The 18161-nt window shown below is 50.8% G+C and overlaps 1 protein-coding gene across 8 annotated transcripts in view; it reads left to right on the forward strand.

The window, feature by feature from the left end:
* Positions 1-257: 257 nt before the first annotated feature.
* LOC134374852 (uncharacterized) overlaps positions 258-18161 on the forward strand; it is a 50326-nt gene continuing 32422 nt past the window's right edge. For 4 of the 8 annotated variants that reach the window (XR_010023365.1, XR_010023364.1, XR_010023360.1 and 1 more), the window contains exons 1-3: positions 258-389; positions 3506-3726; positions 4465-4586. Coding sequence is in view for 2 of the 8 variants with exons in the window: in XM_063092903.1 (XP_062948973.1) it covers positions 3595-3726; positions 4465-4586; positions 6517-6907 (645 nt within the window). In the remaining 6 variants the exon portion in view is untranslated. Of the gene's footprint in view, positions 429-3505; positions 3727-4464; positions 4587-6516; positions 6988-18161 lie in introns of those variants that run through there. The other 4 variants (XM_063092903.1, XM_063092902.1, XR_010023363.1 and 1 more) reach the window with 4 other exon arrangements.

The following is an 18161-nucleotide window of genomic DNA, read 5'->3' on the forward strand; positions in this document are numbered from 1 at the left end:
CCGCCGGGGTGACCTCGGCTCCGGTCGCCGATGGGCTGCGGCCGGCGCCCCAGCAGCCCGGGCTCGACTACGGCCCAACCACTCAGACTCCACGTGGGGTCCGGGCTCGGAGGAGCGGGTCGGGGAGGAGGCGGAGCCCGCTCCGGAAGCACTGGACAGCCGGCTCCGCCCGCTCGGAGCATCCCGCGTCTCCCGGGACCGCCGCAGGGTCTTTTGGCCCAGCCGGCCGCCGTCCTGGTCGTTTCCGGCCGCGCGGGCCGCGCTGCGGCGTGGAGTCCCGGATGACGCCGGTGCGTGCGGGGTTCGGCGGCCGTTGGCGGCTGCGGAGGCCTGAGGGGCGGTGACGTAACGGTTGGGGCCGTTGGCCGCCCCCGTGCCGCCCACTAGCCGTAAGTCTCCACAGCGCGACCGTTACTAGCCGGGCCCAGGTGAGGCGGCGGCGTCGGTGAAACGGGCCGGGAGGGAGGTGGTGGCGGTGACGGACCGATGGGGCTGCGGGGCGTGGCGAGCGGGAGGGCCCGGCCTGTGCGGGGCGTGGTGAGCGGGAGGGCCCGGGGCTGTGCGGGGCGTGGTGAGCGGGAGGGCCCGGCCTGTGCGGGGCGTGGTGAGCGGGAGGGGCCGGGGCTGTGCGGGGCGTGGTGAGCGGGAGGGGCCCGGCCTGTGCGGGGCGTGGTGAGCGGGAGGGGCCGGGGCTGTGCGGGGCGTGGTGAGCGGGAGGGCCCGGGGCTGTGCGGGGCGTGGTGAGCGGGAGGGGCCCGGCCTGTGCGGGGCGTGGTGAGCGGGAGGGCCCGGCCTGTGCGGGGCGTGGTGAGCCGGAGGTGCCGGGGCTGTACAGGACGCGGTGTGGACCCACGGGCGTCAGGCGCCAGGGTCCACAGCCCAGCCGTTCGGGCGTTTCCAGGCCCACTCGCGGCGGGTGCCCGGAGCGCTCCAGGTCCCGGGGCTGGTGCTGGCCCGTGCGCCCCGGTTCCCACGCCTGGAGGACCGCGCTGACCCGGGGAGCTCCCCAGCGCCCTCTCTCGGGGTGCCGGGACCGTCCCCCGCCACCCTGGTCCTGGGGACCCCGACTTTGGGCGCTCTCTTCCGCCTTTTCCTCCCGTGGTCCAAGTCGTGCAAAGCCGCTTCCTGGGTACTGGGGACCGGGGAAGGCCCCCCGGGAGCTTCCAGGAGAGCCTGGTCTGTGCCGCCCCCCGCGGAGAGCCTCCAGGGGCCTCCTCTTGTTGCTGGACTCGCGTCTCAGTCCTCCCCGTCCTGAAGCTCTATCTGCGGTGTCTGGTACGCTGGTCACTACCAGCTGTGGCTACTGAAATCTGAAGCTCTCCGTTCCTCGGTCCTGGTAGCCGCATCTCGAGCTCTCAGTGGCCGCGCGTGGCCGGTGGCTGCTGTGTTGGACGGCGCAGGCATGGAACTTCGCGGTCATGGCGGGATGTTCCGTGGGCCAGGCTGCTGGACTGGATGGGCATGGCCCGCTCCTTCGCCCCCTTCTCGTGCCAGGCGCCATCGCAGCCACAGCTGGCGCCCCTTCCTTCCTGGTCTGCAGGCTTGCCTGCCCTTCTCTTAGCTCCTGGCCTGGATGGCAGCTGGTGATCCTCTGGCAGGTCTCAGCTCCCTGTCACTCGCTCAGCTTCCTGACCGCTCTCTCCCAGTATTTCCTGTCTCAGGTTCCTCTCGTTTCCTTCCCAGTGCTTCCTGTTTTGTCATTGCCACTTACCTGCTGGTTTTTCATTCTGTCTTTACAGTCTGTGAGGCAGAGACTGGGATTCGAACTTACCATACCCCCAGGGTGAAAGCCCGGATCTAGTTCCAGCCGCATCTTCCAGTCCTTGCTTCACGTGCCCCAGTAGTGCCAAAGTCCTTCTTTCCTGCACACGCCATGCCTTTTCTCACCTGCGTGTGTGTTGATGCTGAGCCTTCTGCTTGGAATGCCCTTGTACTCTTGTGTTTGTCTCCCACACACACCTATGTCTCCCTGCGGCATAGGCATTTCTGCCTTGGTTACCCTTGTGTCCTGAGTGCCCAGCCCAGCATCTAGAACAAGGTGGGCACCCAGCAGGTTTTGATGAATGATTAAACGGGACACCCAAGGCAGTGAGAACACGGTAAACGATGCAGGTGTGGAAGTTAAAGATGCGGGGAAGCTTGAGGCAGGGAGTAGGGGACTTATATTCCAGGTGGGAAGAAAACACAAATCTTGACCACATGGGCTGGCTGGTTAGCACAGTTGGTTAGAGCATGGTGCTATGCCTGCATCCTAGTCCTGGGAGGCCTGTCCTCACCCTCTTCTTCCCCTGACACCCAAAGAAGGAGGGAGGCACTCAGATGCAGAAAGGTGAGGGAGAGAAGACCTGGGAGGTGCTGGGGAGCAGGATGGGAGATGGCCTAGAGAAGGTGGGAAGGGATGAGAGCAGGGAAATCTGCCAGGAGGAAGCAGTGGGGTGGGGCAGGAGCCTGGGTGGCTCCTGAACAAGAGAAAGTAATTTGTGACACTTCTGCAGGCTAGGGAGTCTCAGATAAAGGTGCCAGCAGCTTCGGGTCTTGTGAGAGCCTGTTTCCTGGTTCACAGACAGTGCCTTTAGCTGTGCATTTCCATTTTCCTCTTTCTGGTAGTTTTCATTTTTCTGCTGAAGTTCCCCACTGTGCATTTTGTGTATTTTTTGCACTGGATCCTTTCACGTATCAGTCATAGTTATTCTGAAGTCCCTGATAGTTCTGATATGTTAATCTTGCTCTGTTGATTGTCTTGTTACTTGACAGTGATTTGCTTTTTCTCGTGTTCTCCTGTGTCTTGTGCTTTTTGATGGCATCAAGAATGCAGAGGGAGACCCAGTGGCGACTTTGGGCAGGCACCTGGAATGTGAGGCCTGAGAGACCCACGGAAAGTGTGGTCCCTGAGTTCCTTTCATGGGTTCCCGAGGTCTTCCTTGTGTCAACTGCATCCCTGTGCGGGCCTGGATTTCTGCATATGCCCCAGAGCAGTGTGCTGCGGCATCTCGCACCAGAGGAAGGGCAGAATCTGGCCATCCCTAGAGCCTGCCTGGGGACCAGCATGAGTGCAGGCAGTACCATTGTCCACTGAGCTGCATGTTTTGGAAAACAATGTTATTTTTTATAGAAACATGTTATTTATGTTAACAGCAATGGATTTATTATTATTTCAGAATGTATTAATATTTTTACAAAGATTCTGTTTTAATTTTGAGTGGTGGAGATATTGGTAGATGTCATCCACATAAACTAAAGTTCTTTGGGGTCCTCGATAATCCTGAGCAGTATGTGGGGTTCTGGGACCGAAGTGCGTGGGCCTGTTGCACTAGATGGTGTCCTGGTGCTGCCCTGGCCTGGTCAGGGCTGGATAGTACAGGCACGCCCAGAGCTGCACCCAGGCTGGGCACTGCTCAGATGGGACACGGCCATGCTGACCTCGCCCTCCTGACCCTGGGACCCGGGCCTGCCTCTCACCCTCTGAGAAGCTCACTTTGCTCTCACACCCACCTTCTCATTTCAGGCTTCTGTGCGGCGAGTTGCGTAGTTGCTGTGAAGTATGGCTCCATGAGTGATAGGTTGTAGGATGTGGACGTCCCCACGGGGAATCACATGCACAGGGACAATGCTGCAGAGGACAGACGAGCCCATGGGCGGCAGTCCTGGCAGTGTCCAGGCTGGAGGTGTCCCCACTGTCCTCGTGTCAGGAATAGCTGGAGTCATGCTGAGGATGATGCCAGTATGGTAAATTATGTATTGAGTACTTACTGTTGTCATTCCTGTTCTGAGCACTGAATGTGTATACATGTAGCTCTCACAGCAACGCTGAAGGGTAGGCCATTTTGTCCTCTCATTGTACAGATGAGGAAACCAAGGTCCAGAGTGGTCCAGTGGTTTGTGTCAGACTGCATAGGTAATAAATGGCTGGGGCAGATTCAACCCCAGGCAGCCTGACCCCAGCTCTGCTGCTTGTCAGGTATGGCTCAGGAAGACAGAGCTAGAGACAGAGCTGTGGCAGGTGGCCTGAGCTCTATGGTCTCAGCTCCTACTAGTACAGCGCCTGGTGGTGCAGCACCTGGTCATGCCCTGTGGTAGATGCATGCATGCATGTGGGTGGAGCTGCGGGGATCCTGTATGCACAGAAGCCAATTGGGCGTAAGCTTGCAGGAAGGTTGGAGAGCCAGAGAGTTTGGGGCTCCAAATTGCCAGAGGGCTGGGGGCCCCTGCAGGCTGGGGCAGGGCACACCTTCTTCAGGGCTGTGTATCCCTGTCCCCCCACTGGGAGCTGTCAAGCAGGAGGCCACCTAGAAGGGGCTGGGTGGGGGTCACTGCCTCAGGACTGGCAAGGAGCCTGGGGTAGTCTTGGGAACAGGTGCAGCGGAGCCAGGCTCATGGGGCCTGGGGTGGGCACGGGGCCCCAGGGCACCCTGAATCTGAGCTGACCCTGCTCTTTTCCCCTCCCCGATTTCTTGTTTTCTATAGCTCAGCGGGGTGGCTGCTGGCCCTGCCTCTGTAAGAAGATGTCATGGATCCATCATTGCAGAGGTGGCCTGGGGAGCCGTGGCTCTTTTGAGGACTCACCAGACAAGGCTGTCAGCCCCTAGGTAAAGACAGCAGCTGGCCACGGGGGCGGGGGAGGTGGGAAGGATGGCAGTGAGTGAGGTCTTTGCTGTGTTGTGCTGGTGGAGGGTAGACTGGTTCTGTTCCTCTGAGAACATTGCCTGTGACCCAAGACCACCACAGATGACTGCTGAGCCCTGAGCTGGAGGTGATTCTGGTCCCAGTTGAGGAAGGATCAGGAGGACACCCGGTGGCAGGGGCAGACCTATGTGTCTGAGTTCGCACTAGGCATGGAGCTGGTGCTCAGAGTACCGAGCCCCTGTTCAGTGACGCTTGGGGTGTTGGGGAAAGGCTGAGTGAATGACTCATCTCATCTGGCCTGCTGAATGACAGTGTGCAGCAGGTGGCACTTTGTGCAGTATGCAGAGGAGGAAATTAGGACTGCAGGGGTGATAAACGAGCCTTCATGGCTCTTCCATGGGGCAGGACAGAGCTGAGGTGTACATCTAGGTACTGCTGAGTGCCAAGCCTCTGCTCTTTCCACTTTACTGAGCTTCCTCACCCACCTGCCGCCATCTGCAGGTGTCCCCCCTTTGGCCTTCCTGGCCATCTGACTGCCATGGTCTCCTGCCCAGCCCCTTTCCTGCTCTCCCCTCTGCTGTCAGCTTGGGCTGCGGATCCGGCCCCAGAAGGCATCCTAGGCTCCAGTTGGCCAAGCCCTTGAGGTGGCGTCTCTGCCACCAGTTCTGTCATCTGGCTCCCAGCATCTAGGTCAGGGCAGCCTGGGAGTGGGGAAGGGGATTGAATTTGTGGTCCCCAAGCTTTTTGCTTGCTTCTCTCTGCCCCGGGCTGGGCCTCTGGCTCAGGCTAGCAGATGCTGCAGGCAGGGACTCTACCTCTGCCACTCCCCTGAGTCTTGGGCCCAGCTTCTTCACTTGCCATTCTTCCTGGCTCTTGGCCAGGGCTGGTTCCCCAGTGCTGCTGTTCACAGAACAAGGCTGGTGAAAAGGCCATCACTGGCCCTTGGCAGGCCCCAGCGCTATAGGCTTGTCTCCCACCCCTCAGCAGTGACTCCCTTACCTGTGCTGACATATGGTGGTGGCAGGGAGGATGTGGGACCAGATGGTCACAGCAAGACAATCATAGCACTCCACTTTCTTCACCATGCTATCGCCACTAGCTCCTCCCAGGCCAGGCCCAGGGAGGGGATGTTGCTGGGGGCCAGGCGCTGTCCTCTAGGACGGTCCCCTGTCCCCATCTGTCCTTCCCACTGGGTGTGCCTGGCTGGCCTGATCTCCCACTCTGACCACCTTCTTCTTCTTCCTGCTGGGAACACTTACCCAGCCTCCCCTGTGTGCCAGGCAACGTTCTTGGTTTCGGGGGCACAGTGTGGAGAAAACAGCCCTGAGCCTTCAGCGGACTCACATTCTGTCAGTGAGATGTTTCTGAGATCTTCTTCCTTACCTGCTGGCAAGGAAATGAGGAGACAGACTAGGACTGACTGGGCCCAGGAGGGATGGGCTGTTGGAGCCAGGGAGGTGAAGGAGGGCCTCTTGGAGAGGTGACATTTAGTGGGGCTGAAAGAAGGAGCCCCAGGAGACAGCCAGGGAGATCTGGATGAGCTTGTCCCGAAGTGGCCAGGCCGAGTGGGCGGGTGGTCCTATCACACACTTGCTTCCTTCCCCTTCCGTGTACACAGGCGGCCATCAGGGGCCTTACACAGGGATGGTGTGAGCTGCTTTATCAACTTAATGTTTAGAAGTGTGTTTTCAGGGATGTTGAATGTATGCAGTGCACGTGTGCATGTGGTTCACATATGCAGAATTCATATATACTGTTTTAGAGATTGGTGACACGGCCATCCCAGCCATCCACCCTTTCCCCTCTTGTCCCCTTCCCTCCTTGCCCTGACTTGTGCATTTGTCACGACTTCCTTTACTTCATTGCTTTACTTCTATGTGTTTATGTCCCTAGATGGTATGTCACAGAGTTTTGCGTGGCTTTGAGCTTTCCCGAGTGGGATCGTGCCATGTGCGTTCTTATGGGATTTGCTGCTTTTCTGCATCTTGCTCCCCGGACTCTTGGCATTGCGTGCTGCTGTCATCTTTTATTTCTCCTGCTGCACTGTATCCGGTTACACAAGGACACCATGGCATCAACGCCTGGTCCGTGTCTGGGGGCACCTAGGTGGTTCCTGTCTTGTGCCATCACAGCCACGTGGCTGGGCACCTGTGTGCAGTGTCCAGCACCTTTGCAGGCACATGGGCTAGTCGTGGTCCTGGACGGAGCTCCTGCCACAGCAGTGCCTGTGCCCTTGGCCACACGTCCTTGTCAGCACCAGATGTGTCAGACAGCGACTGTCTGAGAAGCTGGTGGATGTGAAAGTTTCTTCTGGTTTGAATTCATATTTCTCTGGTAACTCAAGAGATTGATCTTTCTGTATGTTTACTGGGCATTTGGGTCTTCCCTTTAGTTAACTCTTTTTGTTTGTTTTCTTGGCATTTGTCTTGCACTTATCAATTTGCAAGATTTCCTTGTATATTCTGGAAATGAAGCTTCTGTCAGATGCAGTGTATATATCCTGGTCCGGTTTGGGCTTCCTGTTCGTTACGGTGCCTGCTGATGAACACAAGTTCTCAGCTGTGATACATTGAATTTATTGATCGTTTCTGTTATGGTTTGTATTCTATTTAGTTTAATAAATCCTTTCACAAGATAATGATATTATCCTTCATTTTTCTCTACAGATTACATACTTTTTGTTTCCTATGTGAGTATAATTCACCTGGAGTTGATGTTTGTTTGTGGTGTGAGGTGGGGGAGGGTGGAGGGAAAATGCCAATGTCATTTTTCTCTATGTGAACATCAAGCTGTCTGGACTGTTCATTCTGCCCTTTTCTACAGACCTGAGCAGCAGCTGCATGATAGAGTTTATATACATGTTTTCCTGGTCAGTTTTTCTATTCCTGAGCCAAAATCCATCCCAATCTCTATAGCTTTGTTGTAATTCTAGATATTTCTTAGGGCAAGTGGCTTTATTATGTTTCTGCAGCTTTCTTGGGTATTTTTGGCTCTTTGTTGTTAAACATAAACTTTAGAATCACCCTGCAAACCATAGGAGTTTTGATTAGATTTGCTCTATATCCACTGGAGTAATGTGGTGAGAACTGACATCTTTATCATTCTGAGTCTTCCAATCCATGAACACATTACATCTTTATATTTTTTAGGTCTTCAGTGTCTTTCGATAAAGTCTTATAATTTTCTCCATAAAGATCTTACATATCTTTACTTAAATTTGTTTTAACAAAAATAAAAACATGTTTTTTGATGCTATTATGAGTGGGATCATTCTGAATATTACATTTTTCCAATGTTTGCTTTTGGTGTGTGCACACACAATTTTAAAAAGGAAAGTCCAGAGATTTTATTTAGCTTTTAAATGTTTTGTGTTTTAGTTTTCTAAATATGGAAAATTGCAAACACACGGGAGACACACAAGCACACGTGTGCACACACACAAGCATGCATGCACATGAACACACGCAAGTACATACACACTTGCACTGTCTTAGTCTTCTCCTTGGCCAGCAGCCCCCAACTGGCTAAATGAGTTGCTGCGTCCACTCTGACTTTACTAAGCCAGCCATTGTCCTTGGGGAGGGTCTCCATGCTGAGGGAGGCCAGCAGAGGCCTGGGTGCTGGGGACCCTAACTCCAGGCCTAGGACCTTCCTGGGGAACTCCTGGTGTTGCTGGAAGGAAAGCAGACATGGTCAGCTTTTCTTCTGAGTATGTCTGATCCCAGCAGGGTCTGCCCATGGATCTGGGTACCTGGAGTCCTCATGGTCCTTGCATAATCCCCCTGGTATACACTGAGGACACCCCTGCAGACTGCTGATCTCAAAGCAAAGGATGTTGTCAGCCTGACACTTGGGAGTTGGTGGGCACCTCACGCTGCCCCAGGTACATGCCCACAGGGTTTGGCCTCCCTGGGGATTCCCTGCCTCACACCCTCACACTAGGGCTACTGGGCCTGAGCTTTAGTTCTGACCCAGAACAGATGGGAGAGGACTTACGTGTCACCTGATCCACTTGCCATCTAACATGGGGGACCTCTCTCTACAGTGGGTGTGACACCTCCCCCCAGCACTGGGCCCGTTCTGCCCTTGGGGGCCATCCACTCCATGCCAGGACTGCACCCTTCCCACCCTCAGCCCACGCCCTCTCTCGAAATCCTCTCTGGGTCTGGGACACTGATTCACTTCACTCTCTGGCTGCAGGTCTGTTCTGATGCCCTTGTGTGGGTGCTCAGGAGGGAAGGGCCCCTGCTGCTCCCTGGGGGACCTCAATCTTTTGGGACCTGCCTTGTGAACCCTTGGCATATGGAGAAGTGGAGAATATGGTTTACTGTGGCCAGACAGACCGGGGAGAAAGAAGAGCATGCTGAGCTGAAAGTGCTCAGGGCTCGTTTGCTGCCTTGTCTGCAGGGAGCCCCCGGGTCAGTGTGTTGGGATTGGGCACACCAGAGCTCCTGCCATGTGGAAAAGTGAGCAGTGGGGCGTATGTGTCCCCCACCCTAACCCTGCTGTTTATTCTCCTGACCCTCAGGTTTTAACCCGGGGCCATCTGGTCTACCATATGTGTGCCATGCCTGGGGAGGAAACCAGCAGTGTGTTGTTGAGACCCTCTTCCCTCCTCCAAAGCTGCTCCCCCAGACAATCCTGATACTTGTATGCTCCTGGGTTTGCTACCAGGCACACAGTTTTGGCTGCCTACCCCCTTTTAAAAACACTCAAAAGTCAAATGTTGGTGAAAATGGAAGTCAGCTCTTATTCAGGAATGCTGGTGACCTGAGGAGAGAGTTAGGCTAACTCATCTCCTGGTAAACCTGAAGGAGAATGGCCAGACCAAAGCCATCTCCAAGACTCAGATTTACTGAGGGGATTTTAAAGAGGGGGCTGAGGGAACAGAACATGGGGAATGAAAAGCAGGAGGGAAGGGGGACATGCAAGGGGCCAGCTGCAAATTCTCCCCAAGGCTCCTTCTGGTGTCTGCCCTGTCCTTGCTGCTATCTCAGGCCCTGCTGGAGGGTGGGATCAGCAGTTTTACTGTGTTCCTTGTTCCCAGGGTCTGCAAGTCTGTAGCTTCAGGCTGGCTGGAAAACAGCTTTACATTCATGTAAATAATGTCATCTTGCCCCATAACCGCCGTTAAAAATATCAATAACCATGGAAATAGAGGGAACTCAGAGAAATGCATGCCAAGGAAAATACCTCTGTCTTTTTAAAATTTGCCTACAGCTCATGCAGTTTTTGGTCCCAACATGGCTTCCATCCTGTTCGCTATAACAGGTTCACTGTCAGGGGAGGTGGAGGTTTTGTCCCAGAAAGCTCTGTATTGTGTCACAACAGCTCATTCATCACACTCTCTCTAAGGCCTCTGTGCTCCCTCTGCTGAAAAGTCATTCTGTACTTGGTATCCTCCAGCAGGTTTTGTCTAGTGACATTATCCTGTAAAGCTCACCAAAAGGTCCTTAGCAAGATTCCTGACTAAAAAATGGAGATGCCTCCATTTGAAGGCACCCCTGCTCCATGACCTAGTTCTCAGGAAGAAGATAGAGCCCCATGTGATTCCTCTGACAAGTCAAAGTCTGGAGGAGTCGGAGGCCACTGTTGACCTGTCCCAGAGTCCACTCTGCTGAGCCTGAGCCACAGCTGCACAGCACTGGGGTGCTGGCTTTCCTGGTCAGCAACGGGGTGGTCTTGCATTTGAGCACATGTGGTTCCTTCAGGGTCACAGAGGTGAGTTAGCTTTCAGGTAGTTTTTAGTGCCCCCTCCTGTGTTAAAGCACAGGATTGCCTGGTGTAGAGAGGAGCAAGAGGATGATAAATGAAGAATTCAGGATATAGAGAGGGATCTTGGGGTGGGAAGCAGACTGAGCGACATCAGACCTTGGTAATGTTCTACTTCTGAAGCTGGGGGGTAGCTACTCTGGTGTTGGTTTGATTTTATTTGTGGCTATGCCTCATTTATAGTCTCTTTATATGTATTTCATAATTTAGAAGTTTTTAATATAAAACAGACAAATATCCTTGGCCTGTATCCCTGAAATTTAGAAGGCAGTGAATCTCCAGACCTGAGAGCAAGTTTTCCGGGAAACTCATGTCCCCAGAACCTCTAACTTAGCCTAAACTGTGGCCAAGGCTTCGAGCATCTGAGTGGAGAAAGGTGGGTGGGTACCTCTCTTCAACTTGCCAGCCTGCTAGGTAGTTGGGGAGAGGGTCCTCTCTCCTCCAGTGTCCTGGGGGTCACTGTGCTGACCACAGCTTTGTTAGAAGCTTTTATGTGAACATAGCCTCTTCTCTTGGACACCGGCCTTTTGTCAGCACCACGCTCAGCCAGTGAGCAAACCGGCCATCCCTATATAGGATCCGAACCCGTGGCCTTGGTGTTATCAGCACCGCACTCTACCGAGTGAGCCACGGGCCGGCCTGGACACCGGCCTTTTGGACATTCTTGCTTCCTTCTAAAGTTCAGCAGTTTTTTGTACCCCAATTCATCACATGTGTTTTGAGAGCCTGTTGTGTGGTGGGCACAATCCTAGACTCCTAGGAAACAGCCATCAACATAGCAGGCCAGTCTCTGCCCTTGCAAGGTGACATGTACACACATGATCAACAGACATGCAAAGTGTGTGAAGTCTCAGATGTGATAGGCCCAATATGGAGCAGAGAGGAAGTAGGGAGGGCGCAGGGCAGTGTGTGTGGCTGTCCTGAGAAGCTGACCTTTGAGCCGAGACCTGAAAGAGTGTGTGAGTTTGCCTGGGCTGCCATTACAAAGGACCCCAGACTGAGTGGCTCAAACAGCACAAGTTGATTTTCTCACAGTCCTGAAGGCTGGACATCTCGGAGACGGTACCACAGGGATGGTTCCTTGAAGCCTCTCTCCTTGGCTAGGAGACAGCGTCATCTCCCTGTGTCCTCAAATGGTTGTCACTCTCCACGTCTGTGTCCTAATCTCCTTTTATAAGGACACCAGTCCTGTTGGATTAGGGCCCACCTGAATGACCCATTGTAGTGGATTGAATTATGTCCCCCCAAAACTCAATGAAGCTTAAATTGTGTCTCCAAGTTTTATGTATTAGAAACTTAGCCCCTATTGTGACTGTTAAGAGGGTGGGAAGTCCTATTCTGGTAATTGAAGAGTGGAGCCTTAAAGAGGTGATTGGATTGTAGGACCATGTAGTAGTGAATGGAGTAAAAATGGTGGTCAGGGGTGTGGTTCTGAGGGCTTTAAAAGAAGAGGAGTCTTCTCTCTCTGCTCTCTTTCTGCTTCCACCATCTTGCAATGTGAGGCTTCTGGGTCACTGTTGCCACCACCAGATGGACTTTGGATTTCCCAGCCTCAGAAACTGTAAGCGATAAATTTCATTTTCTTTATATATCACCCAGTTTCAGGTATTTTGTTATGAGCAACATAAACAGACTAATTCACCCGTTTTAACTTAATTGTCTCTGTAAAGACCCTAAATCCAGTTGCAGTCACATTTTCGGTACAGGGGGTGGGGACTTCAAGATGTGGCTTCTGGGGAAAAAGCATCTCGTAGAAGAGAGAGCAGGGCAGAGGGGGACTGTGCAGGGAGCAGTGAGGACACCAGCAAGGCTGTGCCCAGGGACAGGCAGGACAGTGCCAGAAGCTTGGGTGGGGGTGAGTGGCGTCTGGTGGAGGGGAGAATAACAGCCCCCAAAGATGTCCGTGTCCTGTTCTCTGGAACCTGTTGACATGGCACCTTACGTGGCAAAAGGGACTTTGCAAATGGGATTAAAGGAGAGGTCCCTCGATTATGCGGCTGGTTCCTCTTCAGCACAAGAATCCGGAAGTGCAGAAACCCTTTTCTGGCTGTTGGAGATGAGGATACAGAGGGTTTGAGAGACGCAGTGCTGCTGGATCTGGAGGGTAAGGAAGGGCCACAGCCCAGGACAATGGGTGGCCTCTGGAGCTGGACAAGGCAGGGGTCAGATGTCCTCAGGAGCCTCCAGAGGAGCCATCCTGCTGATGTCTCAGTGTCGACCCCGTGAGGCCACCTTGGCACTCCGGCCTTCAGAACCGTATGAGGATGAGTACGCAGGGTGTAGGCCACTGCAGCTGTGGCAGTTGGTCACAGCAGCCACAGGAGCTAACACACAGCACAGCCCGTGGTTGCTGCTGAGACATGGCCCCTACTTGTGTCAGCTGCAGCCACAGAAGAGGTCTCAGCAGAGGAGGGATGGGCCCGGTGCAGGTTTTCATGATGTCCTCTGGCTGCTGTGCTGCAAAAGACAAGACTGTCTGGGGCGAAAGCAGAATTGAGAGGGCAGGTGAAGGGCCCAGTTGATGTGCAGCAGGTGGCCCTGGGGCTGGGGGCAGCACTGGCAGTGCGTGACGAAAGTGCGTGGTCAGCAGCAGCCCCAGGATCTGTGCAGCTAGAGGGCAAAGCCATGTGTCCCTGTGGGAGGGTGCAGGGAGCCCACTGGTGGCCTGCAGGTTTGGGTGTATTCAATTCAGAAAGCCTCCCAGACAGGACAGGGCAGAAGCCTCGTGGGCATGGGGCATCCACAACCTGGGCTTGGAGGAGGTCCAGGTGGCAGGGAGGCAGAGGGGATGGGGCATCAGGACTAACCCTGGGCGCTTTGGTGAGGCAGGTGGGCAGGTGAGGAGGGACCTGCAGCCTTGAAGGAGCAGCCAGCAGGAATGAGTCAAAAAGGTGGGGAGGGGTCCAGGAGTGATGTCAGAGGTAGGGTCCACGGGGCCCGATAGTCGGTCTCAAACCACCCCATCCTCTTACAAGGTTCTTGACTCGACCACAGTAAAGAATTCAAGGGCAGAGTCACAGTAGATAGTGAGAACAGGTTTAATAAAATAGATAAGAAATACAGGTTCCACAGAGAGTGTGGCATACTGTGGAGACTGAGCAGGGCCCACACTAAGTGTAACACAGAAGTTCAGTACAGATATGAAGTCTAACACAAAAGCAAGAAAAACACATTTAAAGCTCAGTACAGAGGGCAGGCTGGCTCAAGAGAGTGAGCAGTCATTTGCTAAAAGTAAGTTTGGTACAAGATAAAGTATATACGCCTCAGCCAGGGAAGTGCGGGCTGCCTCCAGGAGTCCTCCAACCCTGCCTTTGGCTGAGATTTGGCTTTTATAGCTTTTCTATCTAGTGAATATTCAGTTAAGGGGGTGGCTCCCAGTTACATGTAGTCTTGTACATGCTCAGTGGGTCTCTTCCTGGAGAATGTTCATTGGTCAGACTTTCTCACATGCATTAGGCATATTCAAGAATATTCTGCGTTCTCTATTGAGCGCATCCAGCCACTGGATTTGCATCAGCCAGCCCCTTGTGTTCTCATTTTCCCCATGTTGGTGCTAAAAATAGGTCTAACTGGCAACAGTAACTTTCCTCCAGGGGAGAGCCCCAAGGAGGGGGTCTGAGACCTCAGGGAGTGGCTGGAAACCCAGAGGCCTGTCCTGAAACCCAAGCCCAGGGTAACTGAGCACCTCTTGTATCAGGAGGGCAGCAAACGGGCTTCAAGGAAGAGAGGCCTGTCGCCTGATGGGGTGCCAAGGGGTCAAGTAAGCTGAGGGTCTGAGTGCAGACAGAGGATGTGCAGGCTGGCAGGTCTCAGATGGCTGGGTGACAGGTGGCTGGGCTGGTCCAGTCTGTCCTCTGTGCAGGCTGAGTGGATGTACCCCACGTGAGTAGGAGTGCGGGGCTCAGTGGCCTCTCCTCCTGGAGGGTCATGAAAAATGCAGGGCCCTCCCTGGGAGGAGGTCATGGGTGGGTGGGGCAAGAGAACACAGTAACAATGTGGGTGTTTGGGAGTCTTTGGTGAAAGTGGAGCGCTGGTTTGGTTCCTGGTGGATCAGCACTGACTACTGACTGACGGATTCAGGGGATCTGGCTCACGTCGTCTCTACACTGTATTAGGAGGGGGTTTGGGATTCAGTTTCCAGATAGACAGTTCCAACTGGCTTAAGCAAAGGGGGAAGCATCGGCTCACCTGACTGCAAGTTCCAGGTGAGTACACGGTGTCAGGAACGGCTGGATCCAGGAGCTCAAGTTGTATTGTCAGTGGTTTGTGTCTCTTTCTTACTTCTCTGTCGCCGTCCGCAGGCATGCATTCTCCCTGCAGTGGTAAGGCAGCTACCAGCTTCCCCTGATTGACATGGCTCTGATGCTCGGGATCTCAGAGGAAGAAGGGGAGTGATTCTGACGGTCCCAGGAAACCTCCTTCGAGGTCCCTGGTTGGCTTGGCCGGGTCACCAGCCCAGTCCTGAAGCTGGGAAGCAAAGTCAGCCCCACAAGATAACAAGAAATTAGCAGCTAAATTTCTTGAAATTTCAGTCCTTCTATTTTAAAATGTATCTAGTTGCTGGCTCCTTGCCCCGGCTACAACCTTTGGTACAATATTGAGTACAATACTGAACAGAGCCGGTGCTGGGGAGTCTCCATTAACTGTTTCTCATCTAAGGGACAGTTTTCATTGCATCACATTAAGTATGATGCTTCCTGTAGGGTTTTGGAGGAAACCTTTGATCAGGTTCTAGAGGTTTCCTTCTGTTGATAATTCGCTTAAGATTTTTTCAATGATGATTGGATGCTAAGTTTTATTAAACGGCTTTTCCCTGAATCCATTGACATCATCTCTTACATGTTGTGACATGGTGAGTTATTTTGACTGATACTGGGGTATGAAGGGCGTCTTGTGTTCCTGGTGTAAGTCCATGCCTCCGCCGCAAATCCTTGCTAATGTAGGATGCATTTGATTGGCGGATGTTGTGTTTGGGATATTTGCATCTATATGTAGAAGTGGTTTGGTCTACAGTTGTTCTTTCTCAAATTGTCCTGGTCTGTGTGTTATAATTTAGTTAATCTCAAAAATGAGCTAGTGGTTATATGCATTTTTCCATTTTTTGGATTGTTTCTGCAAAACTCAAATTATTCCTTCGTTGCGTGTTTGGTTGAGCTTGTCAGCAAAGTGGGAGATGTGTTATTACAGATTGAATTTCTTTGATGGTTATACAGGTATTCAGGTTTTCTAATTATTTCCAAGTCTGTTTTGTTAAGTACATGTATTTTTGGAGAGTTTGTGTATTGTATTAAATTTTCTAATTTGGAGGCGTGAAGTTGTTCACAGTGTCTTCTGATCATCTTCTGAACGTCTCTAAGAACCACTGCCATGTCTTTCTTCATTTCTGATATCAGCTGGACATGTCTTCTTTTCCTCCTCTCTCTATTGGTCTTGCGAGAGGCTTGTCAATTTTATCAGCCCTTTTGAAGAAGCAGTATGACTTGTTTCCATCTCTTGTGTTTTGTTTTTACTTCATTAATTCTGCTCTTATTATTTCCTTTTTTCTGGTTTGGCTGTTTATTTTTCTGGTTTTTTACACCTCCTTTAGATGATGATTAGTCCCTTTGTGTTCAGTCTTCTCATCTACACATGTAAATCTCTAATAGTTCCTCCACTGTTCCTTTGCCTCCCATGGATTTGTCACCCCTTTTCCCCTGGGTGACAGAGCCACAAAGGATTACTCAAAGCCCATCTCTTCTGAGCAGTTAGAAACCCCAAAAAAGGATTAATCTCCCAGAACCCTCAAGATAGAGGCATTCCTTCCATCTGGGAAATTAACCAGAAATTGGGGTTTTCTTCCCACATTTATTCTCCAGACCAGGAAGTTACAGGAAGAGAAGATAGGTAGGGTTTTTTTTTTAAGTACAGTTTAACAAGTTTAACAATAGAAGCTAGTAACATTCAGTAAGAAAAGCAATGTGACATTCTATAATGCAATTAAGTCGATCCACTAACAAAAGCTTGATTTTAGCAAACATTCTCTTCTTACAGCAATTTCCCAAGATCTTTACATATCAATTAGTAACTTGTCTGTCTTTGAACCAGCAACCTTGCTATGTTACAATTTTCTGTCTTACAACAGAGACTGTATAGCCTGGGGAAAATTTCCAGTTTTTTGCAAAGTCACTATCTGAAACTGCAAGGCTTTGGAAAACCAGGCCCTGTGAAGTACATTTGTTTTATGCATACTTAAAGGAAAAAGCAAAAGCTATAAATTAGGTTTTCACAGTTAAGACAAAAGCATTTAAAGCAAAGTTGGTATTGTTTAGCATGGCAATTGTTGAAACTCTAGAAAGGGATTCTGCTTCATATAATAGTTGATTCTGCCTCCAGAGAGTTTGTTAATGTTCACCTGTCCAAGACATTACTGTTTTTAAAGCATCTAGTCTTTTGTAAAATTTTTGATCAATTACAAGTCTTTTGTTGAGGAACAGGATGTCTCATCCAAGTAACAAACACCCTTTTTAAGGCCAGGAAAATTTAGAGAACTGCTTTTGTAGAGAAGACGTTATTTCTCCCTTTATGATCAAGGCATTCCTCATAAAAAGCATTGATGATTAATATCTTGACTGAAAAGGTTTTACTTTTCTTTGTATAAATCCCACGCTGCTGGGAAGGCTCATCCCCAGATGGTGATCTGTCTCACATCAGGGGGAAAGATGAACAGCAGGATTAAGCAGCAGTTAGGCGAAATTAAGGCAACATAAAAGAGGAGTCAGCAACTTAGAAGTGAGACATGCTAGCTTATATCCAAAGTTCTAAATTATATCCTGTTATAAAGAGAGAGAGTTAATTTTCATTGAATTTATAAAAATAACCACAGTGCCATAATAATCATAAGGATACTTAAAGTTATTAAATTTGGGGGGGGGGATTTAATAGGGAGAAAACAACTACTTTTATCTCTGTTTTAAATGATATTTTACCAAACTGTTGTTATAGATAGCTTAAGAGAGAGAGTTTTTTACATTTGGAAAACAAAACATTAAGAGAACCAGCAATGTTTTAAAATAAGGAAATTGTAAAAATCCATAATTTAATTAGTTCACTAATTAACTTTTGTTGTTTTGACCTTTGTGAACAATTTCACAAACCCATCAGTTTCTTTATTAGAATTCTGGAACTTTAGTTTAAAGCTATGAACTCAAAGTTTGTCAGGAAACTGTACCTAGCAGACTTTTTTCATGAAATATTTGAAGATATTAACATTTTAAAAGTTATAAACCAAGATTATGACCAGTAGCATTTATATCAAGACAGATATTTAAGAACCTTACAAGATTTTGAACACATATCCATAAGACCTTCAGTCCTGACAATGCTTTCCCATATAGTCTAATTTATTTTATTTTATTTTTAATTTTATTTCATTTTGTCAATATACAATGTGGTTGATTATTGTGGCCCATTACCGAAACCTCCCTTCCTCCTCCCTTTCCCCCCTCCCTCCCAACAATCTCTGTTTGCTTGTCATATCAACTTCAAAGAATTGTAATTGTTGTGTCTTCTTCCCTCCCCCACCCAGGTTGTTTGTGTGTTTATTTATTTATTTTTAGCTCCCACAAATGAGTGAGAACATGTGATATTTCTCTTTCTGTGCCTTACTTGTTTCACTTAATATAATTCTCTCTAGGTCCATCCATGTTGTTGCAAATGGCAGTATTTCATTCCTTTTTATAGCAGAGTAGTATTCCATTGTACAGATATACCACATTTTTTTGTATCCA

Source organism: Cynocephalus volans, chromosome 4 (genome assembly GCF_027409185.1).
Source record: "Cynocephalus volans isolate mCynVol1 chromosome 4, mCynVol1.pri, whole genome shotgun sequence".
Classification (NCBI taxonomy): Eukaryota; Metazoa; Chordata; class Mammalia; order Dermoptera; family Cynocephalidae; genus Cynocephalus; species Cynocephalus volans.